This window comes from Arachis ipaensis, chromosome B1, assembly GCF_059453495.1.
Source record: "Arachis ipaensis isolate K30076 ecotype BB chromosome B1, ASM5945349v1, whole genome shotgun sequence".
NCBI classification, from domain to species: Eukaryota; Viridiplantae; Streptophyta; class Magnoliopsida; order Fabales; family Fabaceae; genus Arachis; species Arachis ipaensis.
The window spans coordinates 22,654,461-22,680,806 of NC_142436.1; the positions used below are offsets into that span (position 1 = coordinate 22,654,461).

Sequence of the window (26,346 nt, forward strand, 5' to 3'; positions counted from 1 at the left end):
AGCTTGGTTTAGCCGCTTAGGCCAGGATTTTATTCCTTTAGGCCCTCCTATCCACTGATGCTCAAAGCCTTGAGATCCTTTTTATTTACCCTTGCCTTTTGGTTTTAAGGGTTATTGGCTTTTTGCTCTTGCCTTTTGGTTTTAAGAGCTTTTGGCTTTTTCTGCTTGTTTTTTCTTTTTCTTTCTATTTTTTTTTTACCATTTTTTTTTCTGCAAGCTTTGTATTCACTGCTTTTTCTTGCTTCAAGAATCAATTTTATGATTTTTTAGATTATCACATAACATGTCTCCTTGTCATCATTCTTTCAAGAGCCAACATATTTAACATTCTAAAACATCAACTTCAAAAGACATATGCACTGTTTAAGCATTCATTCAGAAAACAAAAAGTATTGTCTCCACATCAAAATAATTAAACTAAGTTCAAGGATAAATTCAAAACTCATGTACTTCTTGTTCTTTTGTAATTAAAACATTTTTCCATTTAAGAGAGGTGATGGATTCATAGGACATTCATAACTTTAAGACAAAGTTACTAAATACTAATGATCATGTAATAAGACACAAACATGGATAAGCACTTAACATAAAGAAAATGAAAAACAGAGAATGTAAGAACAAGGAATGAGTCCATCTTAGTGATGGTGACATTTCCTTCTTGAGGAACCAATGATGTCCTTGAGCTCTTCTATGTCTCTTCCTTGTCTTTGTTGCTCCTCCCTCATTGCTTTTTGATCTTCTCTAATTTCATGAAGGATGATGGAGTGCTCTTGATGTTCCACCCTTAATTATCCCATGTTGGAACTTAATTCTCCTAGGGAGGTGTTGATTTGCTCCCAAAAATTCTGTGGAGGAAAGTGCATCCCTTGAGGTATCTCAGGGATTTCTTGATGGTGAGCTTCCTCATGCGTTTCTTGAGCTCCATGAGTGGGCTCTCTTGTTTGCTCCATTCTTTTCTTAGTGATGGGCTTCTCTTCCTCAATGGGAATGTCTCCTTCTATGAAAGCTCCAACTGAGTAACATAGATGGCAAATGAGATGAGGGAAAGCTAGCCTTGCCAAGGGGGAGGACTTTTCGGCTATTTTTTAGAGTTCAAGGGAGATGACTTCATGAACTTCTACTTTTTCACCAATCATGATGCTATGAATCATGATGGCCCGATCCACAGTAACTTCAGATCGGTTGCTAGTGGGGATGATGGAGTGTTGGATGAACTCCAACCATCCTCTAGCCACAGGCTTGAGGTCCAGTCTTCTAAGTTGAACCGGTTTGCCTTTTGAGTCAATCTTCCATTGAGCTCCTTCCACACATATGTCCATGAGGACTTGGTTCAACCTTTGATCAAAGTTGACCCTTCTAGTGTAGGGGCGTGCATCTCCTTGCATCATAGGCAAGTCAAACGCCAACCTCACATTTTCCAGACTAAAATCTAAGTATTTCCCCCGAACCATGGTGAGATAATTCTTTGGGTTCGGGTTCTTACTTTGATCATGGTTCCTAGTGATCCATGCATTGGCATAGAACTCTTGAACCATTAGGATGCCGACTTGTTGGATGGGATTTGTTAGAACTTCCCAACCTCTTCTTTGGATTTCATGTCGGATCTCCGGATACTCATTTCTCTTGAGCTTGAAAGGGACCTCGGGGATCACCTTCTTCTTGGCCACAACATCATAGAAGTGGTCTTGATGAGCTTTGGAGATGAATCTTTCCATCTCCCATGACTCGGAGGTGGAAGCTTTTGTCTTCCCTTTCCCTTTTCTAGAGGATTCTCTGGTCTTAGGTGCCATCAATGGTAATGGAAAAAAAAAAGCTTATGCTTTTACCACACCAAACTTAGAATATTGCTCGCCCTCGAGCAAGAGAAGAAAGAATAGATGAAGAAGAAGAAGAAGAAAATATGGAGGAGAGGAGGGAGAGGTGTAATCGGCCAAGAAGGGGAAGAGAGGGTTGTGTTGTGTGAAAATGAGGAAGAATGGAGGGCTTTATATAGGGAGGGGAGGGGGGTTTAGTTTCGGCCATATAGGGTGGGTTTGGGTGGGAAATTGATTTTGAATTTTGAAGGTAGGTGGAGTTTATGAGGTAGGTTTATGGGAAAGAGTGGATGGATGTGAGTGGTGAAGTGGTGATAGGGAAGAGAGATTGAGGTGATTGGTGAAGAGTTTTGGGGAAGAGTGTTTATTGGGAAGAGAGGATGAACATTGAGAAGAGGGAAGAGAGTGAGTGGTGGTAGGTGGAGATCCTGTGGGATCCACAGATGCTGAGTTGATCCTGTGGGGTCCACAGATCCTGAGGTGTCAAGGATTTGCATCCCTGCACCCATTAGGCATGTAAAATGCCTTTGCATGCAATTCTGGCGTTTAAACGCCGAATTGATGCTTGTTCTGGGCGTTCAGCGCCCAGATGCAACATATTTCTGGCGTTGAACGCCAGCCAGATGCTTGTTTCTGGCGTTCAGCGCCAGCTCTTCTTCACTGTGCATTTCTGGCGTCTGAACGCCAGGATGCTGCTTGTTTCTGGCGTTCAACGCCAGATCCATGCTCTGTTCTGGCGTTGAACGCCAGCCAGATGCTCCTTACTGGCGTTTAAACGCCAGTAAGATCCTCCTCCAGGGTGTGATTTTTCTTCTGCTATTTGTTATTCCGTTTTTAATTTTTATATTTATTTTGTGACTCCACATGATCATGAACCTAATAAAACATGAAATAACAATAAAATAAAAATAAAATTAGATAAATAAAAATTGGGTTGCCTCCCAACAAGCACTTCTTTAATGTCAATAGCTTGACAGTGGGCTCTCATGGAGCCTTACAGATGTTCAGAGCATTTTTGAGACTCCCCAACACCAAACTTAGAGTTTGGATATGGGAGTTCAACACCAAACTTAGAGTTTGGTTGTGGCCTCCCAACACCAAACTTAGAGTTTGACTGTGGGGGCTCTGGTTGACTCTGTTTTGAGAGAAGCTTACTGTGCCTCTTTTCCATGTTTACAGAAGGATGTCCTTGAGTTTTAAACTCAAGGGAGTCCTCATTCAATTGAAGGACTAGTTCACCTCTGTTAACATCAATCACAGCTCTTGCTGTGGCTAGGAAGGGTCTTCCAAGGATGATGGATTCATCCTCATCCTTCCCAGTATCTAGGATTATGAAATCAGCAGGGATGTAAAGGCCTTCAACCTTTACTAATATGTCCTCTACTTGTCCATAAGCCTGTTTTCTGGAATTGTCTGCCATCTCTAATGAGATTTTAGCAGCTTGTACCTCAAAGATTCCCAGTTTCTCCATTACAGAGAGTGGCATGAGGTTTATTCCTGACCCCAGGTCACATAGAGCCTTTTCAAAGGTCATGGTGCCTATGGTACAAGGTATCAGGAACTTTCCAGGATCCTGTTTCTTCTGAGGCAATCTTAGCTGATCCAATGCATTTAGTTCATTGGTGAACAGGGGAGGTTCATCTCCCCAAGTCTCATTACCAAATAAATTGGCATTCAGCTTCATGATTGCACCAAGGAACTTGGCAACTTGCTCTTTAGTAACATCTTCATTCTCTTCAGAAGAAGAATACTCTTCAGAGCTCATGAATGGCATAAGGAGGTTCAATGGAATCTCTATGGTCTCTAGATGAGTCTCAGATTCCTTTGGTTTCTCAGAGGGAAACTCCTTATTGATCACTGGACGTCCCAGGGGATCTTCCTCCTTGGGATTCACGTCCTTCTCCTCTCTTGTGGGTTCGGCCATGATGGTCAATTCAATGGCCTTGCACTCTCCTTTTGGATTTTCTTCTGTATTGCTTGGGAGAGTACTAGGAGGGATTTCAGTGATCCTTTTACTCAGCTGGCCCACTTGTGCTTCCAAATTTCTAATAGAGGACCTTGTTTCATTCATGAAACTCACAGTGGCCTTAGATAGATCAGAGACTAAGTTTGCTAAATTAGAGATATTTTGTTCAGAGTTCTCTGTCTGTTGCTGAGTGGATGATGGAAAAGGTTTACTATTGTTAAACCTATTTCTTCCACCATTATTAAAGCCTTGTTGAGGCTTTTGTTGATCCTTCCATGAGAGATTTGGGTGATTTCTCCATGAGGGATTATAGGTGTTTCCATAGGGTTCACCCATATAATTCACCTCTGCAATTGCAGGATTCTCAGGATCATAAGCTTCTTCTTCAGAAGATGCCTCTTGAGTACTGTTGGATGCAGCTTGCATTCCATTCAGACTCTGAGAAATCATATTGACTTGCTGAGTCAATATTTTATTCTGGGCCAGTATGGCATTCAGAGTATCAATTTCAATAACTCCCTTCTTCTGAGGCATCCCATTACTCACAGGATTCCTCTCAGAAGTGTACATGAACTGGTTATTAGCAACCATGTCAATGAGTTCTTGAGCTTCTGCAGGCGTTTTTTTAGGTGAATGGATCCACCTGCAGAAGTATCCAATGACATCTTAGCTAATTCAGACAGACCATCATAGAATATATCCAGGATGGTCCATTCTGAAAGCATGTCAGAAGGACACTTTTTGGTCAGTTGCTTGTATCTCTCCCAAGCTTCATAGAGGGATTCACCTTCTTTTTGTCTGAAGTTTTGAACATCCACTCTAAGCTTACTAAGCCTTTGAGGAGGAAAGAACTTGGCTAAGAAAGCCGTGACCAGCTTATCCCAAGAGTTCAGGCTATCTTTAGGTTGAGAATCCAACCATATTCTAGCTCTGTCTCTTACAGCAAACGGGAAAAGCATGAGCCTGTAGACTTTAGGATCTACTCCATTAGTCTTAACAGTATCACAGATCTGCAAGAATTCAGTTAAGAACTGAAAAGGATCTTCAGATGGAAGTCCATGAAACTTGCAGTTTTGTTGCATCAGAGAAACTAATTGAGGTTTCAGCTCAAAATTGTTTGCTCCAATGGTAGGGATGGAGATGCTTCTTCCATGTAAATTAGAATTAGGTGCAGTAAAGTCACCAAGCATCCTCCTTGCATTATTATTATTTTTGGCTGCCATCTCCTCTTCCCGTTTGAAAATTTCTGTAAGGTTATCTCTGGATTGTTGTATTTTAGCTTCTCTTAGTTTCCTCTTCAGAGTCCTTTCAGGTTCAGGATCTGCTTCAACAAGAATGTTCTTATCCTTGCTCCTGCTCATATGAAAAAGAGAGAACAGAAAAATAATAATAATAGGGATCCTTTTTACCCGGGTATAGAGGTTCCCCTGTGTGAGTAGAAAAAGAAAAGAATGTAATGTAAAGAAGGGAAGAAGAGAAAATTCGAACACAGATGGAAGAGGGGGTTCGAATTTGGGTGAGATGAAGTGTTAGTAGGTTAATAAATAAATAGAAGGAGATGAGAGAGAGGGAGGATTTTCGAAAATAATATTTTGAAAAGGGGTTAGTGATTTTTGAAAATTAGGAATGAAATTAAATTAAAATTAAAAATTGAAACAATTAGTTAATTAAAAAGAATTTTTGAAAAAGAGGGAAGAGATTTTCGAAAATTAGAGAGAGAGAGTTAGTTAGGTAGTTTTTGAAAAAGATAAGAAACAGACAAAAAGTCAATTAGTTAGTTGAAACAAATTTTGAAAATCAATTTTTAAGAAGATAAGAAGTTAGAAGAGATATTTTAAAATCAAATTTTTGAAAAAGATAAAATTTTGAAAAAGATATGATAGAAAGATATGATTAAAATTAGTTTTGAAAAAGATTTGAATTTTAAAAATCAAAATTAATGACTTGACTCACAAGTAATCACAAGATATGATTCTAGAACTTAAAGTTTGAATCTTTCTTAGCAAGCAAGTAACAAACTTGAAATTTTTGAATCAAAACATTAATTTTTGATGATATTTTCGAAAATTATGAGATAAGATTAAGAAAAATATTTTTGAAAAATATTTTTGAAAAAGATAGGATTTTCAAATTGAAAATTTGATTTGACTCATAAGAAACAACTAAATTTTAAAAAGTTTTGAAAAAGTCAATCCAAATTTTTGAAATTTTAAGAGAGAAAAAGGGAAAGATTTTTTTTTTTTGATTTTTTTGAATTTTTAATGATGAAAGAGAAAACATGAAAAAGACTCAATGCATGAAAATTTTGGATCAAAACATGTGATGCATGTAAGAACACTATGAATGTCAAGATGAACACCAAGAACACTTTGAATGTCAAGATGAACACCAAGAACTTATTTTTGAAAAATTTTTAAGAAAAAAAAAACATACAAGACACCAAACTTAGAAATTTTTAATGCTTAGACAATATGAATGCAAGAATGCATATGAAAAACACCATACTACACAAAACAATATAATATGAAGATCAATCAAGAAGGTTTATCAGGAACAACTTGAAGATCATGATGAATGCAATGCATGAGTGCAATTTTCGAAAAATGCAAGATGAGTATGCAATTGACACCAACTTAAAAATTGACTCAAGACTCAAACAAGAAACACAAAATATTTTTGATTTTTATGATTTTATTAATTTTTTTGGATTTTTGTATATTATTTTCGAAAAACATATAGGAAAAATAAAATAAGAAATTCAAAATTTTTAATAAGAATTCCAAGAATCTTTCAATGTTGGCCTAAAGCTCCAATCCAAGGGTTGGTCATGGCTTAATAGCCAGCCAGCTTTAGGATATAATCAGGCATGCAACAGCTGATATTCAAATTAACTTGCCTCTATGCTAATGGTTGGAAGCCCCTATCCAAAAGAATTAGACATGGCTTTACAGCCAGCCAGACTCCAACATTTTTCATGAAACTCTAGAATTCATTCTTAAAAATTCTGAAATAATTTTCGAAGAAAGATGAGAAATTTTTGAAAGATTTTTTTGAAAAATTTTTGAAAATAAAAAAAAAGAAAATTACCTAATCTGAGCAACACGATGAACCGTCAGTTGTCCAAGCTCGAACAATCCCCGGCAACGGCGCCAAAAACTTGGTATGCGAAATTGTTACTCTGAGGTTGTAAAATTTGTTTTTCGTTCTCTCCCTGGTAATGGCGCCAACAAACTGGTGCACAATACCATGGTCCAAGCATAACTTCACAACTTCATACAACTAACCAGCAAGTGCACTGGGTCGTCCAAGTAATAAAACCTTACGTGAGTAAGGGTCGATCCCACGGAGATTGTTGGTATGAAGCAAGCTATGGTCACCTTGTAAATCTCAGTCAGGCGGATATCAAATGGTTATGGAGTTTTCGAATAATAATAAATAAATAGAAAAGATAGAAATACTTATGTAATTCATTGGTTAGAATTTCAGATAAGCATATAGAGATGCGTTTGTTCTTCTGAACTTATGCTTTCTTGCTGTTTTCATCCAATCAATCCTACTCCTTTCCATGGCTGGCTTTATGTAAGGGCATCACCGTTGTCAATGGCTACATCCCATCCTCTCTGTGAAAATGGTCTGATGCGCTGTCACTGTATGGCTAATCATCTGGAGACATCACCGTTGTCAATAGCTACATCCCATCTTCTCTGTGAAAATGGTCCGATGCGCTGTCACTGCATGGCTAATCATCTGGAGGTTCTCGACCATACTGGAATAAGATTTACTATCCTTTTGCGTCTGTCACTACGCCCAGCACTCACGAGTTTGAAGTTCGTCACAGTCATTCAATCCCCGAATCCTACTCGGAATACCACAGACAAGGTTTAGACTTTCCATATTCTCATGAATGCCGCCATCAATCTAGCTTATACCACGAAGATTATGATTAAGAGATCCAAGAGATACTCATTCAATCTAAGGTAGAACGGAAGTGGTTGTCAAGCACGCGTTCATAGGGAATGATGATGATTGTCACATTCATCACATTCATGTTGAAGTGCGAATGAATATCTTAGAAGCGGAATAAGTTGAATTGAATAGAAAAATAGTAGTACTTTGCATTAATTCGTGAGGAACAGCAGAGCTCCACACCATAATCTATGGTGTGTAGAAACTCTACCATTTGAAAATACATAAGTGAAAGGTTCAGGCATGGCCGAATGGCCAGCCCCCATGATCTAAGAACTATACGTCCCAAGATCGATCCGAAGATCCTAAGATGTCTAATACAATAGTAAAAAGTCCTATTTATACTAAACTAGTTACTAGGGTTTACAGAAGTAAGTAATTGATGTATAAATCCACTTCCGGGCCCCACTTGGTATGTGCTTGGGCTGAGCTTGAAGTTTACACATGCAGAGGCTTCTTCTGGAGTTGAACGCCAAGTTGTAACGTGTTTTTGGCGTTCAACTCTGGTTCGTGACGTGTTTCTGGCGTTTAACTCCAGACTGTAGCGTAGAACTGGCGTTCAACGCCCTTTTGCGTCATCTAAACTCGGCCAAAGTATGGACTATTATATATTGCTGAAAAGCCCTGGATGTCTACTTTCCAACGCAATTGGAAACGCACCATTTTGAGTTCTGTAGCTCCAGAAAATCCACTTTGAGTGCAGGGAGGTCAGAATCCAACAGCATCAGCAGTCCTTCTTCAACCTCTGAATCTGATTTTTGCTGAAGTCCCTCAATTTCAGCCAGAAAATACCTGAAATCATAGAAAAACACACAAACTCATAGTAAAGTCCAGAAATGTGAATTTAACATAAAAACTAATAAAAACATCCCTAAAAGTAACTAGATCCTACTAAAAACATACTAAAAACAATGCCAAAAAGCGTATAAATTATCTGCTCATCATGAAGCCTTATAACCCTCCTTTGCCATACCCTCAAAGATTGCAGAAAGAAACCAAAGATCAACAGTTTCCCAAGTTCCTAGAAGTCTTTAAGAAGTTGGAGATCAATATTCCACTTGCTGAGACTCTAGAACAAATGCCTCTATATGCAAAATTCCTCAAAGAGCTCATCAATAAGAAAAGGAGCTGGAATGAGAAGGAGATAGTGATCCTAACACAAGAATGTAGTGCTGTCATCCAAATAGGTCTTCCTCCAAAGCTCAAAGATCCAGGAAGCTTCATCCTATCCTGTACTATAGGCAACAGAACATTGGCCAAGGCTCTCTATGACTTAGGAGCCAGCATCAATTTAATGCCCCTCTCACTAATGAAAAAGCTTACAATAGAGGAAGTCAAGCCTACCAGGATGTCACTCCAAATGGCTGACAGATCACTCATGATACCAAATGGGGTTGTGAAAAGTTTATTAGTGAAGATTGGATAATTCATTTTCCCTGATGACTTTGTTATCTTGGACATGGAAGAAGAGGGACACAGTTCAATCATATTGGGACGGCCCTTCTTAGCAATAGCAAGAGCCATCATTGATGTGGAGAAAGGAGAGATGATCCTCAGGGTGCATGATGAAAAGATGATCATCAATGTCTTCAAGGCCATGCAATATCCTCTAGAGAAGGAAAAGCACATGAGAGTGGAAATGATAGAAGAAGTGGAGGGGGAGCTATTGGAAGATGATAACCAGGAGGAACAAGAAGAGGAAGTAGAGTTGGAACAAGAGTTCATAGAAGAGAAAGTGGTAGAGATCTCCTTTGAAAGCAAGGCAGAGGAGAAACCTAAGTAAGAGTTAAAGCCTCTCCCCCCTCATCTGAAGTATGTATTTCTTGTAGAAGCAGAGGCCTTGCCAGTAATCATAAACTCCTCTTTGAACATAGAAGAAGAAACACAGCTGATTGAAGTGTTGAAAGCTCACAAGACTGCTTTGGGTTGGACAATTGATGATATCAAGGGCATAAGCCCTACCATTTGTATGCATAAAATTCTAATGGAGGAAGATTCAAGGCCTATAGTTCAACCCCAAAGAAGACTTAACCCAACCATGAAGGAGGTGGTTCAAAAAGAAGTGATGAAGCTATGGAATGTTGGGATAATCTTTCCAATCTCTAACAGCTCATGGGTGAGTCCGGTTCAAGTTGTACCAAAGAAGGGAGGAATGACAGTCATCTCTAATGAGAAGAATGAGTTAATTTCCACCAGGACAGTAACTGGGTGGAGGATGTGCATAGATTATAGAAGACTGAATGATGCTACAAGGAAATATCATTTTCCTCTCCCATTCATCGACCAGATGCTGGAAAGATTGGATGGCCATGCCTATTATTGCTTCCTGGATGGGTACTATGGGTACAATCAAATAGTGGTGGATCCCAAGGATCAAGAAAAGACTTCCTTCACCTGTCTATTTGGAGTTTTTGCTTACAGAAGGATGCCCTTTGGTCTGTGTAATGCCCCTACAACTTTTCAAAGGTGTATGCTTTCTATATTTTCTGACATGGTGGAAAAACTTTTAGAAGTCTTCATGGATGATTTTTCTGTCTTTGGCAATTCATTTAACACTTGCTTACATCATTTAACTCTTGTTTTGAAAAGATGCCAAGAAACTAATCTGGTATTGAATTGGGAGAAATGCCATTTCATGGTTCCTGAAGGGATAGTTCTTGGGCATAAGGTTTCAAGCAAAGGTATAGAAGTTGACAAAGCAAAAATAGAAATCATTGAAAGGCTTCCTATACCTGTTAATGTGAAAGTAGTAAGGAATTTTCTTGGACATGCTGGTTTTTATAGGAGGTTCATCAAAGATTTTTCAAAAATAGCGAAACCATTGAGCAATTTGCTAATGATTGATAGCCCTTTCATCTTTGATGATAATTGCAAGCATGCCTTTGAAACTTTAAAGAGAAAACTCATTACAGCACCAATCATCACACCCCCTGATTGGGAATTACCTTTTGAACTTATGTGTGATGCAAGTGACTTTGCAATTGGTGCTGTATTGGGGCAAAAGAAAGACAAGCTGCATCATGTTATATACTATGCTAGCAAGGTGTTGAATGAAGCACATAAAAATTATAGCACCACAGAGAAAGAGCTTTTAGCAATTGTATATGCAATTGATAAATTTACACAATACTTGATTGGTTCAAAGGTAATAGTATATACTGATCATGCTGCTCTCAAGTATCTGATGTCTAAACAGGATTCAAAGCCAAGGCTTATTAGGTGGGTGTTGCTGCTACAAGAATTTGATATTGAAGTGAGAGATAGAAAAGGGAATGAGAACCAAGTAGCAGACTACTTGTCAAGACTACCACAAGAGGCTGATCAAGCTCCACATTCAGTGAATGAAAGCTTTCCAGATGAACACCTCTTACAAATCCAACAAGCTCCATAGTTTGCAGACATTGCAAACTACAAGGTTGGAAGGAAGATTCTCCAAGAATTCAACAAGTGAAGAAGTTGCTCAATGAGGCCAAGAAATTCTTATGGGATGAACCAGTCTTATTCAAGAGGTGTCCAGATGGAATGATTAGGAAATGTGTTCCTGAGAGTGAGATGAGGGACATACTATGGTATTGTCATGGTTCAACTTATGGTGGACACTTTGGACCAGAAAGAACAGCTGCCAAAGTACTTCAAAGTGGATTTTATTGGCCAACCATCTTCAAGGATGCCAGAAAGTTTGTTCATCAATGCAATGAGTGCCAAAGAGCTGGAGGATTGACAAGAAGGAATGAGATGCCTCAGAACTACATCTTGGAGGTAGAACTCTTTGATCTTTGGGGAATAGATTTTATGGGCCCCTTTCCACCATCATATTCTTTCAAATACATACTTGTGGCAGTAGAGTATGTCTCAAAGTGGGTGGAAGCCATAGCAACAACCACATGTGATGCACAAATTGTCCTTCAATTCCTTAAGAAGCACATTTTTACTAGGTATGGAGTGCCGAAGGGTCTTGTCAGTGATGGTGGTAGTCATTTTTGCAACAAACAGATGGAGAAACTACTTTACAAATATGGGGTGATGCACAAAGTAGCTACACTATACCATCCACAAACCAATGGCCAAGCAGAGCTTGCAAATAGGGAGTTGAAGAGGATTTTGGAGAAAACAGTAGGGAGTACAAGAAAGGATTGGGCCAGGAAATTAGAAGATGCTCTCTGGGCATATAGGACAGCCTTCAAAACTCCTATTTGGAAGTCTCTTTTTCAGTTGTTGTATGGCAAGTCTTGTCACCTTCCTGTAGAGCTTGAGCACAAAGCTTTCTGGGCCACTAAACTCCTCAACCTTGATTCTCAAGCAGCAGGAGAGAAGAGGTTATTGCAATTAAATCAGTTGGATGAGTTTAGACTGGAAGCCTATGAAAATGCTAAGATATACAAGGAAAAAGCTAAAAGATGGCATGACAAAAAGATCTCAAAGAAGGAGTTCAGACCAGGACAGCAAGTACTCTTGTACAACTCTAGACTCAAAGTCTTCCCTGGCAAACTCAAGTCTAAATGGACTGGTCCCTACTTGGTGACAAAGGTTCTTCTTTATGGAAGCCTTGAATTGTTAGATGAAGCAACAAAGAACAATTTCACAGCAAATGGTCACAGGACAAAGAGAAAGAGATTCAGAAATTGAGCTGAGCAAGAATGAAGGATGTCAAGCTAATGACATTAAAAGAGCGCTTGTTGAGAGGCAACCCAACCAAAGGTAGTTTTCTTTTATTAACTATTTCAATAAGAAGGTTAAGTAGTTTTATCTGTATTGCAAGGAGCTAAGTTTGGTGTTGCACACCAAAATAGTTCAAGGGTGAATGAAGAATGCTAAGTTTGGTGTTCCACCAAAAATCTCGTTTAAAGACTCATTTCAACCCTCTGGTTGCTAGCTCCAAGCAATCAGGAAAATCACTAAACCAATTCTTTTGTCTTCTAGTCTGTAGGTTTATTACTTTTAGCAAAAGCATATGGTTTCATGTAAGTGATGCATCATAGACAGTAGCAAGGGACTAAGTTTGGTGTTTCCACACCAAAGTAAGTTTAAGAAACTACAATAGTTCATGCATGCTAACCATTTGCCTAAGTGCTTGGAAAAATAAGCAACTTCTGATAATTATGCAGAAAAGACACTCAGCCTCTTAAAAGAATCATCACCAAAGGAAATGCAAAAGTGAAGGATGATGATGACAAAAGGAAAGCTGCAAGACACTCCTGAGAGGTTGTATTGTCACAAAATTGAAGTTGCTGCTTACCTTAATGTTTAGTTCAAATAACACAAATTTTGATGTCTGCACTAGTTTAAATGCTTGTTGTCACTCATCTACTTTAAACTCATGTTTTGTTTCCCTTTTACATCAATAAGAGAAAAATGTTTGAAATAGAAAGTGATTGTTCAATGTTGTAGGAATTAGAATGAAAACTTGTGGTGGCGATTGCTTGATTAAGATGATAAGCTCAATAATAAAAGCTGCATAATAGAGTGTTCTATGTAGTGTGAACTTAGTTGCTGTCATAAAACTTTTTATTAATGAAATTTCTTGGAAAATGAAGCTAAGTAAGAAAGAAAAAGAAAAGAAAATCCAAGAATTGGCAAAGAAACAAACAATAAGGCTAGACACCAATAGCTTGGACAATTAGGTTTTGAGGAGTCTTTTAAAACTTGGTAACTTGGATTAACTAATCTGGGATTACCAACCGAAAGTCCATTATCAAGAGCAACCTAGTTACAAAGCATTTAGTAACCCAAAGAGGTGCTGGGCATCAATGTTCCTAAGAAGAATTGTGAGCCAAGTGTTTGTAGTGAAGAAGTGTCGAGCAAAATTGAGCCAAAAGGCTGCTGCAACACTTGACACTGAGTTGTCATTGAGAAATAAGCTCTCTAAGCAAAAGAAAGAAGGAAAAACCAAAAAGGGATCAATCAAAGAGTAGGGAATTGTGATAGCAACTCTAGTGAATCCTCAAAGAAACACTTCTTATCTATCAGCAAAGAATAATTGAGCTACATTTTTGTCTGCATAAAACCCCATGGTTCAAATTCTATTATCTGCTAAATAAGGACTTATCTACTTCTCTGTTTTATTTCATTTCTTCTCAATGTTTAATGCTTGCTTGGGGACAAGCAAGGTTTAAGTTTGGTTTTGTGATTACAAGTCATCTTATGCTAGTTTTACAAGCATTTTTCCTTAGTTTCATTAGGTTTTATGCACTTTCTTGCACCATAAGTAAGTAATTGGAATGGATTTTTATGATTATGTTAAATCAATCAAACATCATTTATTTTACACAAAATCATAGGTTTTATGCTAGAATTAATTGATTTTATAAATGATGCAAAGATCTAGTGATTTTGGTGGGACTTTGATTTGTTGTTTGGTTGCTTATGGGTGAAGAAATGATGAAAAGAGGAAAGAGGAATCTTGAAGCACACTTTATACCTTAGGCCACGCTTTTAAAAGCGTGGCCCATGACATCCAAGTGTGGCGTACACAAGGCCAAGCACCAAGGGAGCAAGGCCAGCATTCAAAACATTGAACGTAGTGCTCCCTTGTGCCAACGTTTTCGAGCTTCAAGCCTTGGGAGGAAGACTCACCAAGAGGAAGCGTTGGAAAAACGCAATGTATCGCTCCAAGAGGGAGCACCAAATAATGCAGCAACAATCCTTAAGCATAGCATTTAAAGAAGAGAACGCTACGCTCACCTTCTTTCCCTTTTTCGTGAAGCTTGGCTAGGAAACAAGGGAGCAAAGCCAGCGCTCAAATGATGCAACGTAGCCCTCGAAGAGGGGGCACCAAGGGCTCTGAGCGCGCATCAAGACAAGGAGGAGTAGCACTCAAAAATTCGAGCGTAGCGCTACCTTTTGCCAACGTTTTCGTGCCTCTAAGCCAAGGAAAGCAAGTAACCAAGGCAGCGTTCATAATTTGAACGTAGCGTTCAAAGAGTGAACGCTATAGACAAGGAGCTATGGGCAAGGAGGCTTGGCACATGACAAGGCTAAGTGAACGTAGCCTTCACAAGACCAAACGCAGCGCTCCCCTGGGAGCTGACCATGCCTCCAACCCAACTTGAACCAAAGCCAACCGGACCCATCTCTCTTCAAATCCATTTTTCATTCAAGGCCAACTTTGAAAAGCCCACTCCAAGCTTTGAAGACCAAAATAGAAAGTGTATAAATAGGAGTTAATTCAATTTGTAAAGAGGACCTTTAGCTCATTTTTTAGTTTTCACTTTTAATTTTCATTTGTTTTAAAATTGGATTTGGAATTTGGATCTGAGTTTTCTTTCTGCATTTTCTTTCTTCTGCAACTTCTACTTTCTATTCTTGGATTTTGAATTGAGATTGAAGAGCTCCATTGATTCAAAATCTGAGAATCATCTTTTACTCTTCTTCTCAATTGTTCTAAGAATTGGATCTTAATCTTCTCTTCTATTTTCATTTTTATTTCATCTGCAATTTTCCTTTCTGCTTGATCAAGGGAGCAATTGAGATCTAGATCTGATTGCTAGTCCCATTGCTCTTCTTTGATCTTTAATTTCTCTTTTAGGATTTTATAATTGATTCAAGTTTTCTTGCTATTTTATTTCTTGAAGCAATTTTCCATTTCTTTTCTTGCTGTTGAGATCTAGATCTGAATTCTTGCATCTCAAAGCTCTCTGATTTACTTTAACTTGTGTTTTCTAGTTCAATTCTAAATCCCAGTACCCAAATCCTTTTGTTCTTCAAGAAATTTACATTTCTCAGCAATTTAGATTCAGCAATTTATATTTCTTGCACTTTAAGTTTTTACAATTTACTTCTCTTGCAATCTAAGTTTCAGCCTTTTTACTTTCTTGCACTTTAAGTTTCTGCAATTTATCTCTTTTGCACTTTACTTTTCTGCTCAATTTACCTTCTGCACTCTTATTTACTTGCAATTTAGCTTCTGTCAATCAAAATCACTCAAATTATCAAACATTCGCTTAACTAAATTCATCACCTAACAAAAATTGCTCAATCCATCAATCCCTATGAGATCGACCTCACTCTTGTGAGTTATTACTGCGTGATGTGACCCGGTACACTTGCCGGTGAATTTGTGTGGAATCGTTTTTTCCCCTCACTCGGACAGCTATTAAATCCCAGTACCTGGCCGACTTCATCGCAGAGTATACTAACACCCTTGGCACCCCCACAAAGTGGAGCCTTTATGTAGATGGCTCCTCAAACAAAACCAGGAGTGGCGCAGGCATCATTTTAGAAAGTGATCAGGGAACCCAAATCGAGCTCTCCTTAAAGTTTGAGTTTCCTGCCTCAAATAATCAAGCTGAATATGAAGCACTACTGGCTGGCTTGAGGCTGGCTAGGGAAGTGGGAGCTCAAAGACTTACCATCTTTAGCGATTCCCAAATAGTCACTTCGCAAATAAAAGGGAGTTATCAAGCTAAGGATCCCACTATGAAAAAATACCTTAACAAAACTAAAGAACAGCTCGGACAATTTAAGGGATATGAGATCTGACACATACCCCGAGAACAGAATACCCGAGCTGAAGCACTCTCAAAACTAGCCAGTACCAAACCAGGGGACAATAATAGAAGTCTTATCCAAGAAACACTCCGAAGTCCATCAACCTTGGAGGAAGAAAAGATCCTAGCCATATCAAGACAGGATCAAGGATGGATAACTCCCATAATCAACTACCTCAAGTCAGAAACACTTCCCACAAGCAAAAAAGAGGCAAAAAAGGCTAGTACGAGAAGCACAGTACTACACCATAATACAAGACGTCCTATATAAGAGAGGAATCTCTACACCTCTCCTAAAATGCGTCCCGACCTCTGCTACAATGGAAGTTCTCGAAGAAGTCCACAGTGGCATGTGCGGCAATCACCTTGGGGCACGAGCCCTTGCCAAAAAAGTGCTCCGAGCCGGTTTCTACTGCCCGACCTTGCAAAGGGAAGCAATAGAGTTTTTCAAGACATGCCCACCATGCCAGAAGCATGCCAACTTCCACATAGCTCCACCTGAGGAGCTCATCTGTGTTACTTTACCCTGGCCATTCGCAAAGTAGGGGTTCGACCTCCTTGGACCCTTCCCCCAGGGATTCGGACAAGTCAGTTTCTCATTGTGGTCATAGACTACTTCACAAAGTGGATTGAGGCAGAGCCGTTAGCCAACGCCACCGCCCAAAGAAGTCGAAAATTTCTATACAGAAACATTATCACAAGGTTTGGGGTCCCATGATCCATCACCACAGATAATGGTACTACTCAATTCACCGACACAGGCTTTAGAAATCTGGTAGCTGATCTAAAAATCAAGCACCAGTTTACCTCTGTAGAGCACCCACAAGCCAATGGATAGGTGGAAGCCGCTAACAAATTCATATTGGCCGGGTTAAAATGGAGATTACAGGATGCCAAGGGAGCTTGGGCAGAAGAGCTCCCACAAGTTCTATGGGCATATCGGACAACACAACATTCAACCACTGGAGAATCACCATTCCGACTTGCTTACAGAATGGAGGCAATGATTCCCATGGAGTTAGAAGAAGGATCTCCTAGAACGATCCTCTACAATGAAGATACCAACCCCCAAGCTCAAAGGGAGGAGCTCGACCTACTTCCAGAAGTCCGAGAAAGAGTTCGGATTAAAGAGGAAGCCTTAAAATGTCGAATGGCTCTAAGGTATAATCGGAAGGTAGTTCAGCGAAGCTTCACCACCAATGACCTCATTTTAATCCAAAATGATATCGGAGCAGGTCGATCAGGAGAAGGAAAGCTAGCAGCTAATTGAAAAGGACCATACCGAGTAGCAGAAGTACTGGGAAAAGGTTACTACAAGGTGTCCGGCCTTGAAGGACGAGAGCTACCAAGGCCATGGCATGCTTGTAACCTAAGAAGGTACTATAGCTAGAGAAAAGTAAAGATCTTAGGTCAAGGGGTACTCTTTTTCCTGAAAAGGTTTTTTAATGAGACGTCAGGCCGAGATCTAAGAAACTGCCCGACCTCTAAGGGTAAGCACTCATATATTCATACTTATATTTATGCTTTTATTTCATTTATTATTCAAATAAAAGTCACCAATTCCCTAAAAAGTTTCCTACCAAGACGCATTAATCTAAGCTCATAAAACGCAAAAATTCATCGCCCGACCACAAAGAGGTCGGCAAGGTGAATATCAACTTCATCGACCGATTACAAAGAAGTCGGCAAGGTAAAAGCGATAGAAGCAAATTAATGCAAGAAGTTATAAAAATTAACCCATAAAAAGTGACCTGACGAGGTCTGACTAAAAATGGATTACTAAAAATAACTTAATAAGGCCCGACAGAGAAGTCAGACAAATGAAAGGATCACTAAAAAGGGACGAAGACATCTGGCAAAGGCCAATGAAAGGCTAAAAAGCCAAGACAGAAGTGCCTAGCTATAAAAGTACAAGTCTTGCAAAAAAGACACTACTTAAAAAAGCAAAAGCACAAACAGAGCTAAAAAGTCGTCCAAATAAACTATAAAAAAAAGGTTCCCCTTGGAACACTACCTAAAAAGTTGTTGGAAAATGACTAAAAAGCTCACGTCAACATCAACTCAAGGCGCGACCTAGCAAAGCAAGCACGACCCCGAGAAAGTAATAAAAGCCAAAAGGGTTAGAAATAACTTAAGGTGCAAACATGCTTAGCTAAAAGGGGAACAGCTCCGCTCAAACAAAGGAACGATCTCGAAACAGGGCTACAAAGAAGTCGTTCGAACAAACTAAAAAAGATTCTATAAGAACACTAAAAAGTTGTTGGACAAGTTAGCCCGGATACCAAAGGATCACCTCGCCTAAGAAGAGAATAGATAAAGCAAGGCATGATCAAAAAGGGCAAAAAACTCACACTGCAAGAGAGGTCAGACAGGAAAAGTACCAACCCTCTGTAAAAATCTGCAAAAGTTGCAAAGGTATGATTAACATATCAACAAAAGCGTATCCATCAGAATAAAATATTAAAGACTCAAAGGCTACCTAAGAGGCAACCCAGTAGTTTAAAGTGTTTGTTTTTGCAAAATAAATTTGTTAAGAAAAGCAACCAGGTGTCAAAGAAGTCAACCACAGAAAGATTTACAAAAAACAAGTTCAAAGTCCACAAGCCGGACTGTACGAATACACAAGCATAATAAAGAAGTCATCAAGAATCCGAAGTCACCTCGGCAGCCACATCCTTAGGAGAGGGAGGTCTGGTTGCAAGACAGGTGGCATTGACAACCCCATCTGGGCCATTCAATATCTCCACATCAGGATCGGACCCAGGGGGAGCCACCTCGGCTGAAGGAGTTGAAGAGGCTGAAGCTGCAGAAGCTTTGGCTGGCGGCGCAGGAGGAGGACCCTCATCTTCATCATCAGGAGCAGGCACTATCTTGCCATGCTCTACCACATTATCCAGACTAAGTAGAGTCAGGTCGAGCTCAGGGGCAAGAACTCGGACTTGGGCCTTCAAGTTCTCATATGCATCAGTCACACTGTCTACCATGTGACCCTGGAGCTTGGCATAATCAGCCTGGGCAGATTGAAGCCCTTCCCTAGTCTCCAGCAGCTCGCCATATGTACAGGTGTAGCTCTCCTTGTATTTTTTTTTTTTTTGCCGTTTTCCCAGCCAAGTTTGCAGTTGCATCGGCAGCAATAGCTCGAGATTTTTCCTTCTTCACATCCAACTCCAACTTAGCAACCTTAGTATCCAGTTCATCCTTCAAACCCTTAACCCTATTAAACTCAGCTTTGGCTTCCTCCATAAAAGCCCTAGTGGCATGGACAGGGTACTCCTTGATAACTCGGGAAAAGGCCGCCCCAACATTGGCAACTCGGATACTACTACTTACAACAAAATTAAGATGATGAAGAATTGACACATCATCCAAAGGAATCCTACCTTGGGGAGCAATCAGTTCGGGAGCGAAACCCACGCCATCAAAATCCTTGTCATTCAGATCATAAGAACCAATAGTTTTTTGACGTTTTGGGGGAGGACCAGCAGCAGTAGGAGAGGAGGCAGCACCAGAAGTCGGCTGAACAGGGTCAGAAGGAACCGTCCGGACTTGAGGAGTCGGAATGATCTATTTCGGCCCAGAAGCATCAGAAGTCGGCTTCTTTGGAGGCACCTGAGAAGACCCTTCCCCCAAAGCCTTTGCCGATAAGTTGTGTAGCCGTCGCCTTCTTAGCCCTACGGAAGGCCTTCATGGAGTCCGTAGATTTCACCATTTCTAAAAAAAGAACCAGGAAAACAAAATTACAAATAAGTAAGGGATAAATCATCAAATAATAGAAGAAAGCCATTAGAAAAAGAAGTCGGACACTACCCAGCTCAGCACGGAGGAGGGAAGAATCTCCTAGAAACCTCTTTGTGTCCAGATGAGGAGGCTCCCCCTAGTTCTCCTCTAAAACACCCACAAAGGCCTGTTCAACCTCATCCAGACTCTCCCAAGAATACTTAGTAGCCACTATATCTTTTTGCCAACACAAAGGGAAGTTCGGCTCGTCATTCTCATCTAAAAAGAAAGGTCGGGCATTCTCGACAGCTCAGACCTTAAAGTAATAGTTCTTAAAATCCCGAAATGACTCATCATACATAGAAAACACTTTTTTCCCCTGAGTAGCTCGGAACGAAACCCAAGAAGCCTTTTTCTTGGCTACTCCAGGCTTGGTCAACACAAACAGATAAAGGAAAAGAGATACGGTAGGTCGGACACCTAACTCTTGGCACAATAGCTTAAAAATCTTAATGAAGGCCCAAGAGTTCGGATCAAGCTGGAAAGGAGCCACGTTGCAAGTCCATAACAGTTCGGTCTCAAAAGCAGTAAAAGGGATGGTGATGTTCAGCAGACTAAAGAAATAGTCATAAGCATAAAAGAAGGGGCGTTCTCTCTGAGTCAAAGAGGGGAAACTAACCCTCTCCTCAGGAAGGGGCGACAGCAGCTCATAGTTCTTTTCATCGTCTCTATTGCTACAAATCTTATGGAATCTCCTAAGCCTCTCACAGTACTCCAGATCGGCCACGATAACACACATCAGGACTATAGAGTCCAGCCAGTCGGCCATGCCGTCAGGGATCTTGGTAGACATCTCAACAATACTTTTTCGGGAAGACATACAGCAAACTACACCTACAGCAAAGGAAGATAGCAAAGGGGTCACTACTAAACAACTCAGACAAAATCAAAAAAGAGAAGGAACAACCAATAAACACAAAGTTGGGGCAGCAAAAAGGGCACCCCCGGATTTACGAAAACAAGGAATATTCAGCAAACCCAAGGGCACCCTTTGGAGGCAACAACAGAACAAGAACCCAGAAAAAGGAAATAATGCAAAAATCGGAACCCTAACCAGCCTTAACCCTCTTGAACGTGCAAGGAGTTCAACCTAACTACCAGCATTCCTTCATACAAACAGCAAAAAAGCAAAAACCCTACAAATTCTCCAAAGCAAAACTACCAATAGCAACAGAAACCTAAAAGGCACACCTCTCCCCAAAACAAAAGCAGCAGGAAAAATCACAACGTTGATAAAAAACAAAGACGCAATCTTTTTACGGAAAGGATCAAACCTTCTCAAAGGAAAAGATCAAAAATGTAGAAGACGGACATGCAACAGTAAAAGTATACATAAAAGCGACTATCAAAGCATAAGAAGGAAAAAGAAAATACCAACCTGCAGAGAAGAGGGAACAGGAGCGATAATTAACTAACAAAATTGATGATGACAAACATTAACTTTATTGGGCTAATTATCCAATTAGTTTTGATTATTTTGGTTAAGTGATGCAGGCCAAAATTCAATGTTGCAGCAGCCCAAATAAATAAAATAAAAATTAGAAGTTTCCATAGTGTGCAACACTTACAAACAAAGCCCAAAAGAAAAATAACAAAGATATCAAATGGGCTGAATGGTAAGTGAACTAAATCTGAGCCCAATACATTTCTCTCAAGCTGATCCCTCCAAAGCCAATGTTCACTTCATTCGGTCAGACTTAGAGAAGAGAGAGAGAGCTTTGTTCATAAGTCATTTACCAAAGAAGAAAGAAAGAGAAGGGTTAAGCAAAAAGGTTGAGGTCTAATCACCACATCAAACCATATCAAACTAAGTCAGAAGCTAAAGGTGATTCATTTCCTTTTGCATGCATCTTACTTTCTTCTCTCCTTCTCCAACCCTCTGCCATTCCAATTTGAGATAAATAGAAAAAGAGATTTCTGATAAACACTACTGTGAATCAAAGGCCAAGATTGTTTCTTGGGGACAAAGTAGTATCTCAAGGGTTCAGATCTGGGTTTACCATTGAAAATATTTTTTTCTCTGCTATCCTAAGGCTTTCAGTCAAGAAAGAGGGTCAGATCCAAAGTTCCTAATTTGAGGATTAATGGAATAAAGTGAAAAGGTAAGATGGTATCACACAACTCGAGGAGTTGACTCAGAGGAAAACAACTCAACAACATGCAAGGAGATACAAAAAGAAAATTTTTCATCCTTCTGAAGATAAGGAGAGAGAACCAGGTTTTGAGTTTTTTGTTCTGAGAAGTCTTCTCTGAGGAGAGTTCATCAACTTGGACAGTACTTTCTAGTCAAAGAAGCATTCCGCCAGAATGAGGAACCAAATCAGAGTCAAGTAAATCTAGTTCATCACATAGCAACAGAGGTTGTTGAAGCAATCAATCTCCTTCATATTTTACATAATGTAATTTTATTTTTCAATGTATATTTTTCTGTAATTTCTTGAGTGAAAAAAGGCTGAAAGAGAGGAATCAAGAAAAAGCATATGAATGATAAAAGGCTGAGTGATACATTTGAGTGAAAAGCCTAGAGTGATTTCAGATTTTTTTTATGATGGTTTTTTGTCTTGTATCCAGTACCAGTGAGGTACTCCTTTCTTAGTTGGGTAAGTACTAAGAGTGAAGAGTTAGGTATTAGCATAGCCAAGTCAAGTTAGGTTAGAACATGAGAGGAAGAGGATTGTGTCAATCCTGTGGAATTAGTGTATGTAATACTTTAGCTATAGTGGAAATTCCACCACTATTGTAGTGGAGACTGGATGTAGGTTGCATTGCACAAGGCAACTGGACCAGGATACATGATGGTGTCAGCTTCTCTCTTCCCTTCTCTGTTCTGTTTTCTAATATTTATGAGACAAAAAGAAATTGTCTCATAAATTTTTCGCTGCTGAGTTCAAACAGATTCATATTGAAAGTTTGTAATTAAAGGGTTATTTCATTAAAGTAAAAGAAGGCCATAGATTCAACCCCCTTCTCTAAGCCTTCTACAACCTTTAGTCCAATAATGACGTATGATCATGCAAAGAGGTAATGGATGATATCATGCCTTTTGATGACGTTCAGCTTGACCCGAATTTTGAAGACCTAGAGTATTATTTCCACACCTTTTTTATGACGTTGATTAACATCATTAGGAGTAATTAGCTATTAACTATATACATATATTTAATAGCTAACTACTCCTAATGATGTTAATCAACGTGTTATGTATGTACATAAAAGCTTTATTATCAAAGAATGGCTACAATAGAAAGAGAAAAATGCCCAACAGAAAATAACAACGCGCGTAACAACTTGGAGAGAAATGGAAAAACAACTTAATTGAGCCGAGGTGAAACTTAAGGGTGTGTAATATCATTGTAAATATTCTTCTATTTAAATATTCTCTCTTCTTATCTAATTGAATTCTTCTTCTCTCCCAAATTCGTGAGTGTATTTTGAAATTGCAGGTGGAATCACCACTTTTATACTTGCAATTTACTATATTAATTGAGACATTCATTTTTCACTCTTTGTAATTGAGCTTCTGAACTTCATTATTTCAACCTCCATATATTCATTCATTTTGCAATCATATTGATGCTGGCTAGATGTCGGTTTAGAAATTCACAAGTTATAAAACTCGAATTTTGTCAATAGTATAATTTTAAATTGACAAATAATCCTATCAAAATTTAGTAAGGTTGTCAAAATTCAAATCAAATAACCAAAAAAATTTTAAATTTTAGATCGTTCTCCCATAGAATTGCACGTATCATTGGCTATGAGAGATTGGAGGTTGTGATAGCAATAAACAAGAATTGAAATAACAAAAAATTAAATAACGAGCAATGAGAAAAAGATAAAGGGAATGAAACTAAAGGCAATTAAGGTAAATGAAAGGAAATTCAAATGGCAAAAAGATATTAGCAAGGGTTGAGAGTCAAAGTTTCTTATCCTAGTCATTGACCACAAACATAGCAATCATGAAGAATTAATCTCACTTAGTCAATCTCTAATATTGGGAGTAAGTCAAATAGGTATGATTGATCTCAATCTACAAATTCTAACCAACTCACTAATTAGGCTTAGTGAAAGGATATCGTTAGTGGAATCCAAATTAACTAACAACCCTAAATTACCAATCAATATCGGATATCAATGACTCAAGATCACCTAAGTCCTCAATCCCAAGTCAAGAATGAGAAAAACTACTCTATAACTAAAAGAGGCATTTTATCAAACACTTGGTAGGCATAAAAGAAAATCATCATAAATTGCATGAATTAACTAAAATTAAGACAATCTACTAAGAGAATTCAACCAAAACAACTCAATTAAACATCAACAGAACATAAAACATGAAATTCATTAATATAAACCAAGAATTCACAAGTTCATAAACTAGCAAAAGAAAGTAAGATAAATACTACTAAAGTCTAAGAGAATTAAATTGCAAGAATAAGTAAACAAGTATCAAAACTACAATTAAACAAGGCTAAAATCTAAAATTAATGAGAAAATTAAGTAAAACCTAAGAAAAAGTGTGTAAAATGTAAGTGTATGAGTGTGTGTTCATCCCCTCCTCTTGGCACCAAAAACACTTCAGAATATAGGAATTGGGGTCTTTTTGGAAGCCCGAAACGAGGATGCACGTGTTCATTAAACCAGGCATGTGGAGGTTTTTTGCTCAAGCGGAAAAGGTCTTGCGCACGCGAGAGAATGCTACTCACACGAGAAAGTAGCACACGCGGGGAAGCTCCTATAACACCCTAATTACCCTAAGCCTTACCTCATTCCGTAAAGTAAAGGATAATTAAATGTCATGACAATTCTAAGGCTTATACGATAATATATATAGAAAGAGATAGTAATTCTAGAAGCCTGATGAAGAAATGAGCTCAAAAACAGAGTTTCAAAAGCGCAAAACGTTCACAAGAAGCTACAAGCCTAAATGCACAAGATATAGATACAAGATAACAAAGTATATGTAGATACATAAACATAATAGTCATAGAGTACTAGCCTGTCACCATCACGCAACTCACCAGGGTGGGTTATGACCTGCATTTGAAAAACAACAACAGAATATGGTATGAGAACAGGAGATTATCAGTATGGTAACAGTGCCCAGTAATGTAAGATATAAGATTTCGGGACGCCAGAGGCAATCCTATAACTTTACATCAAGCATATGATTCAACTTATAATTAAATTTAAATAAATCCATAAATTGGTCATCTAACTTAGGGATTTCTAATCTAACATTTACACCGCTGTCTTACAGCCTTCGCCAACCTAACCTCCATGTGATCCCATCGCCACCACCTTTCGAACCTCCCCAATCTCAGTAGAAAACACAAGTAATAGCAATACAAGTAAAACACAAGTAGAATCATGTATATCAAGTAATTCAAGAAGCAATTAAGCATGTTATACAATTAGGCACAACAATGCAAGTCGGCAAAGCAAGCAAACATATAGAATATGCACATGGTGAATGCCTGTCCTATCTGGCTATGATATCATATTGTCGGTTCAATTGCCAACCTGACACATTCCCACGGGAATGTCATCTTTTGGTCATGAATATAAGTGGGATCCCCCCATGGATATAGTGTCGGGCACACTACCCATAGATATAATTACGGGCATACTCTTGTGATCTGAAAGGATGCGAGTGGGATACTCAGCCACAGACCTCACATCTCAACGTAAGTGGGATTAACCAACCATCCTTATGCTGGCACCACGACCTCAACAAGCGGGATTAACCAACCACCCTTGCCAGGCGCATAGCGACTTAACAAAATTCAGTACATAATAGGATTCACCCAAAATTCTCAACATTCAACAAATTCCCATTCACTCGAGTTTTCAAACTTGCCTTAACCACCAATAGTTCTCAAGTTTTCCAGATTCATCATCAATACGGTACTTTGTCATTGATGAACAGATATTTTGTACACTTTTTGGCATTGTTTTCTCAGTGTTTTTAGTATGTTTTGTTAAGTTTTATTATGTTCTAGTAGGTTTTAGTGCAAAAATCACTTTTTAGATACTACTTTGAGTCTTTGTGGTTTTTCTATGATTTTAGATGATTTTTGGGTAAATCTGGCAAGTTTTGGAAAAGTCTGATTCAGAGGCAAAGAAAGGACTGCAGACACTGTCAACGCCTAACCTCCGTGTATTCAATCAGGCATTTCTGGAGCTACAGAGGTCCAATTGATGCGCTCTCAACGGCGTTAGAAAGTTAACTTCTAAGGCTTTGGAAATGAAGGCCCAAAACAGGCGTTGAATGCCCAACTTACCCCCTTTCTAGTGTTCAACTCCCCAAGAGAAGCAAGGCCAGTGTTGAACACCC

At 39.0% G+C, this 26,346-nt stretch overlaps 1 protein-coding gene and 1 non-coding gene across 2 annotated transcripts; both read left to right on the forward strand.

Moving 5' to 3' along the window:
• Positions 1–4,499: 4,499 nt before the first annotated feature.
• LOC148575946 (small nucleolar RNA R71) lies at positions 4,500–4,607 on the forward strand. Its single transcript, XR_015903068.1, has one exon. It is a non-coding gene; the product is annotated as a small nucleolar RNA R71 (small nucleolar RNA).
• Positions 4,608–8,689: 4,082 nt separating this feature from the next.
• Positions 8,690–9,172, forward strand: LOC107648162 (uncharacterized). Its single transcript, XM_016352145.1, has one exon. It carries the CDS (start codon positions 8,690–8,692, stop codon positions 9,170–9,172), a length of 483 nt encoding a protein of 160 aa, XP_016207631.1.
• The last annotated feature ends 17,174 nt before the right edge of the window (positions 9,173–26,346 follow it).

Bases quoted from the DNA above. Each gene is read 5' to 3' on its own strand.
- LOC107648162 (XM_016352145.1), top strand. From the start codon at position 8,690: ATGAAGCCTTATAACCCTCCTTTGCCATACCCTCAAAGATTGCAGAAA.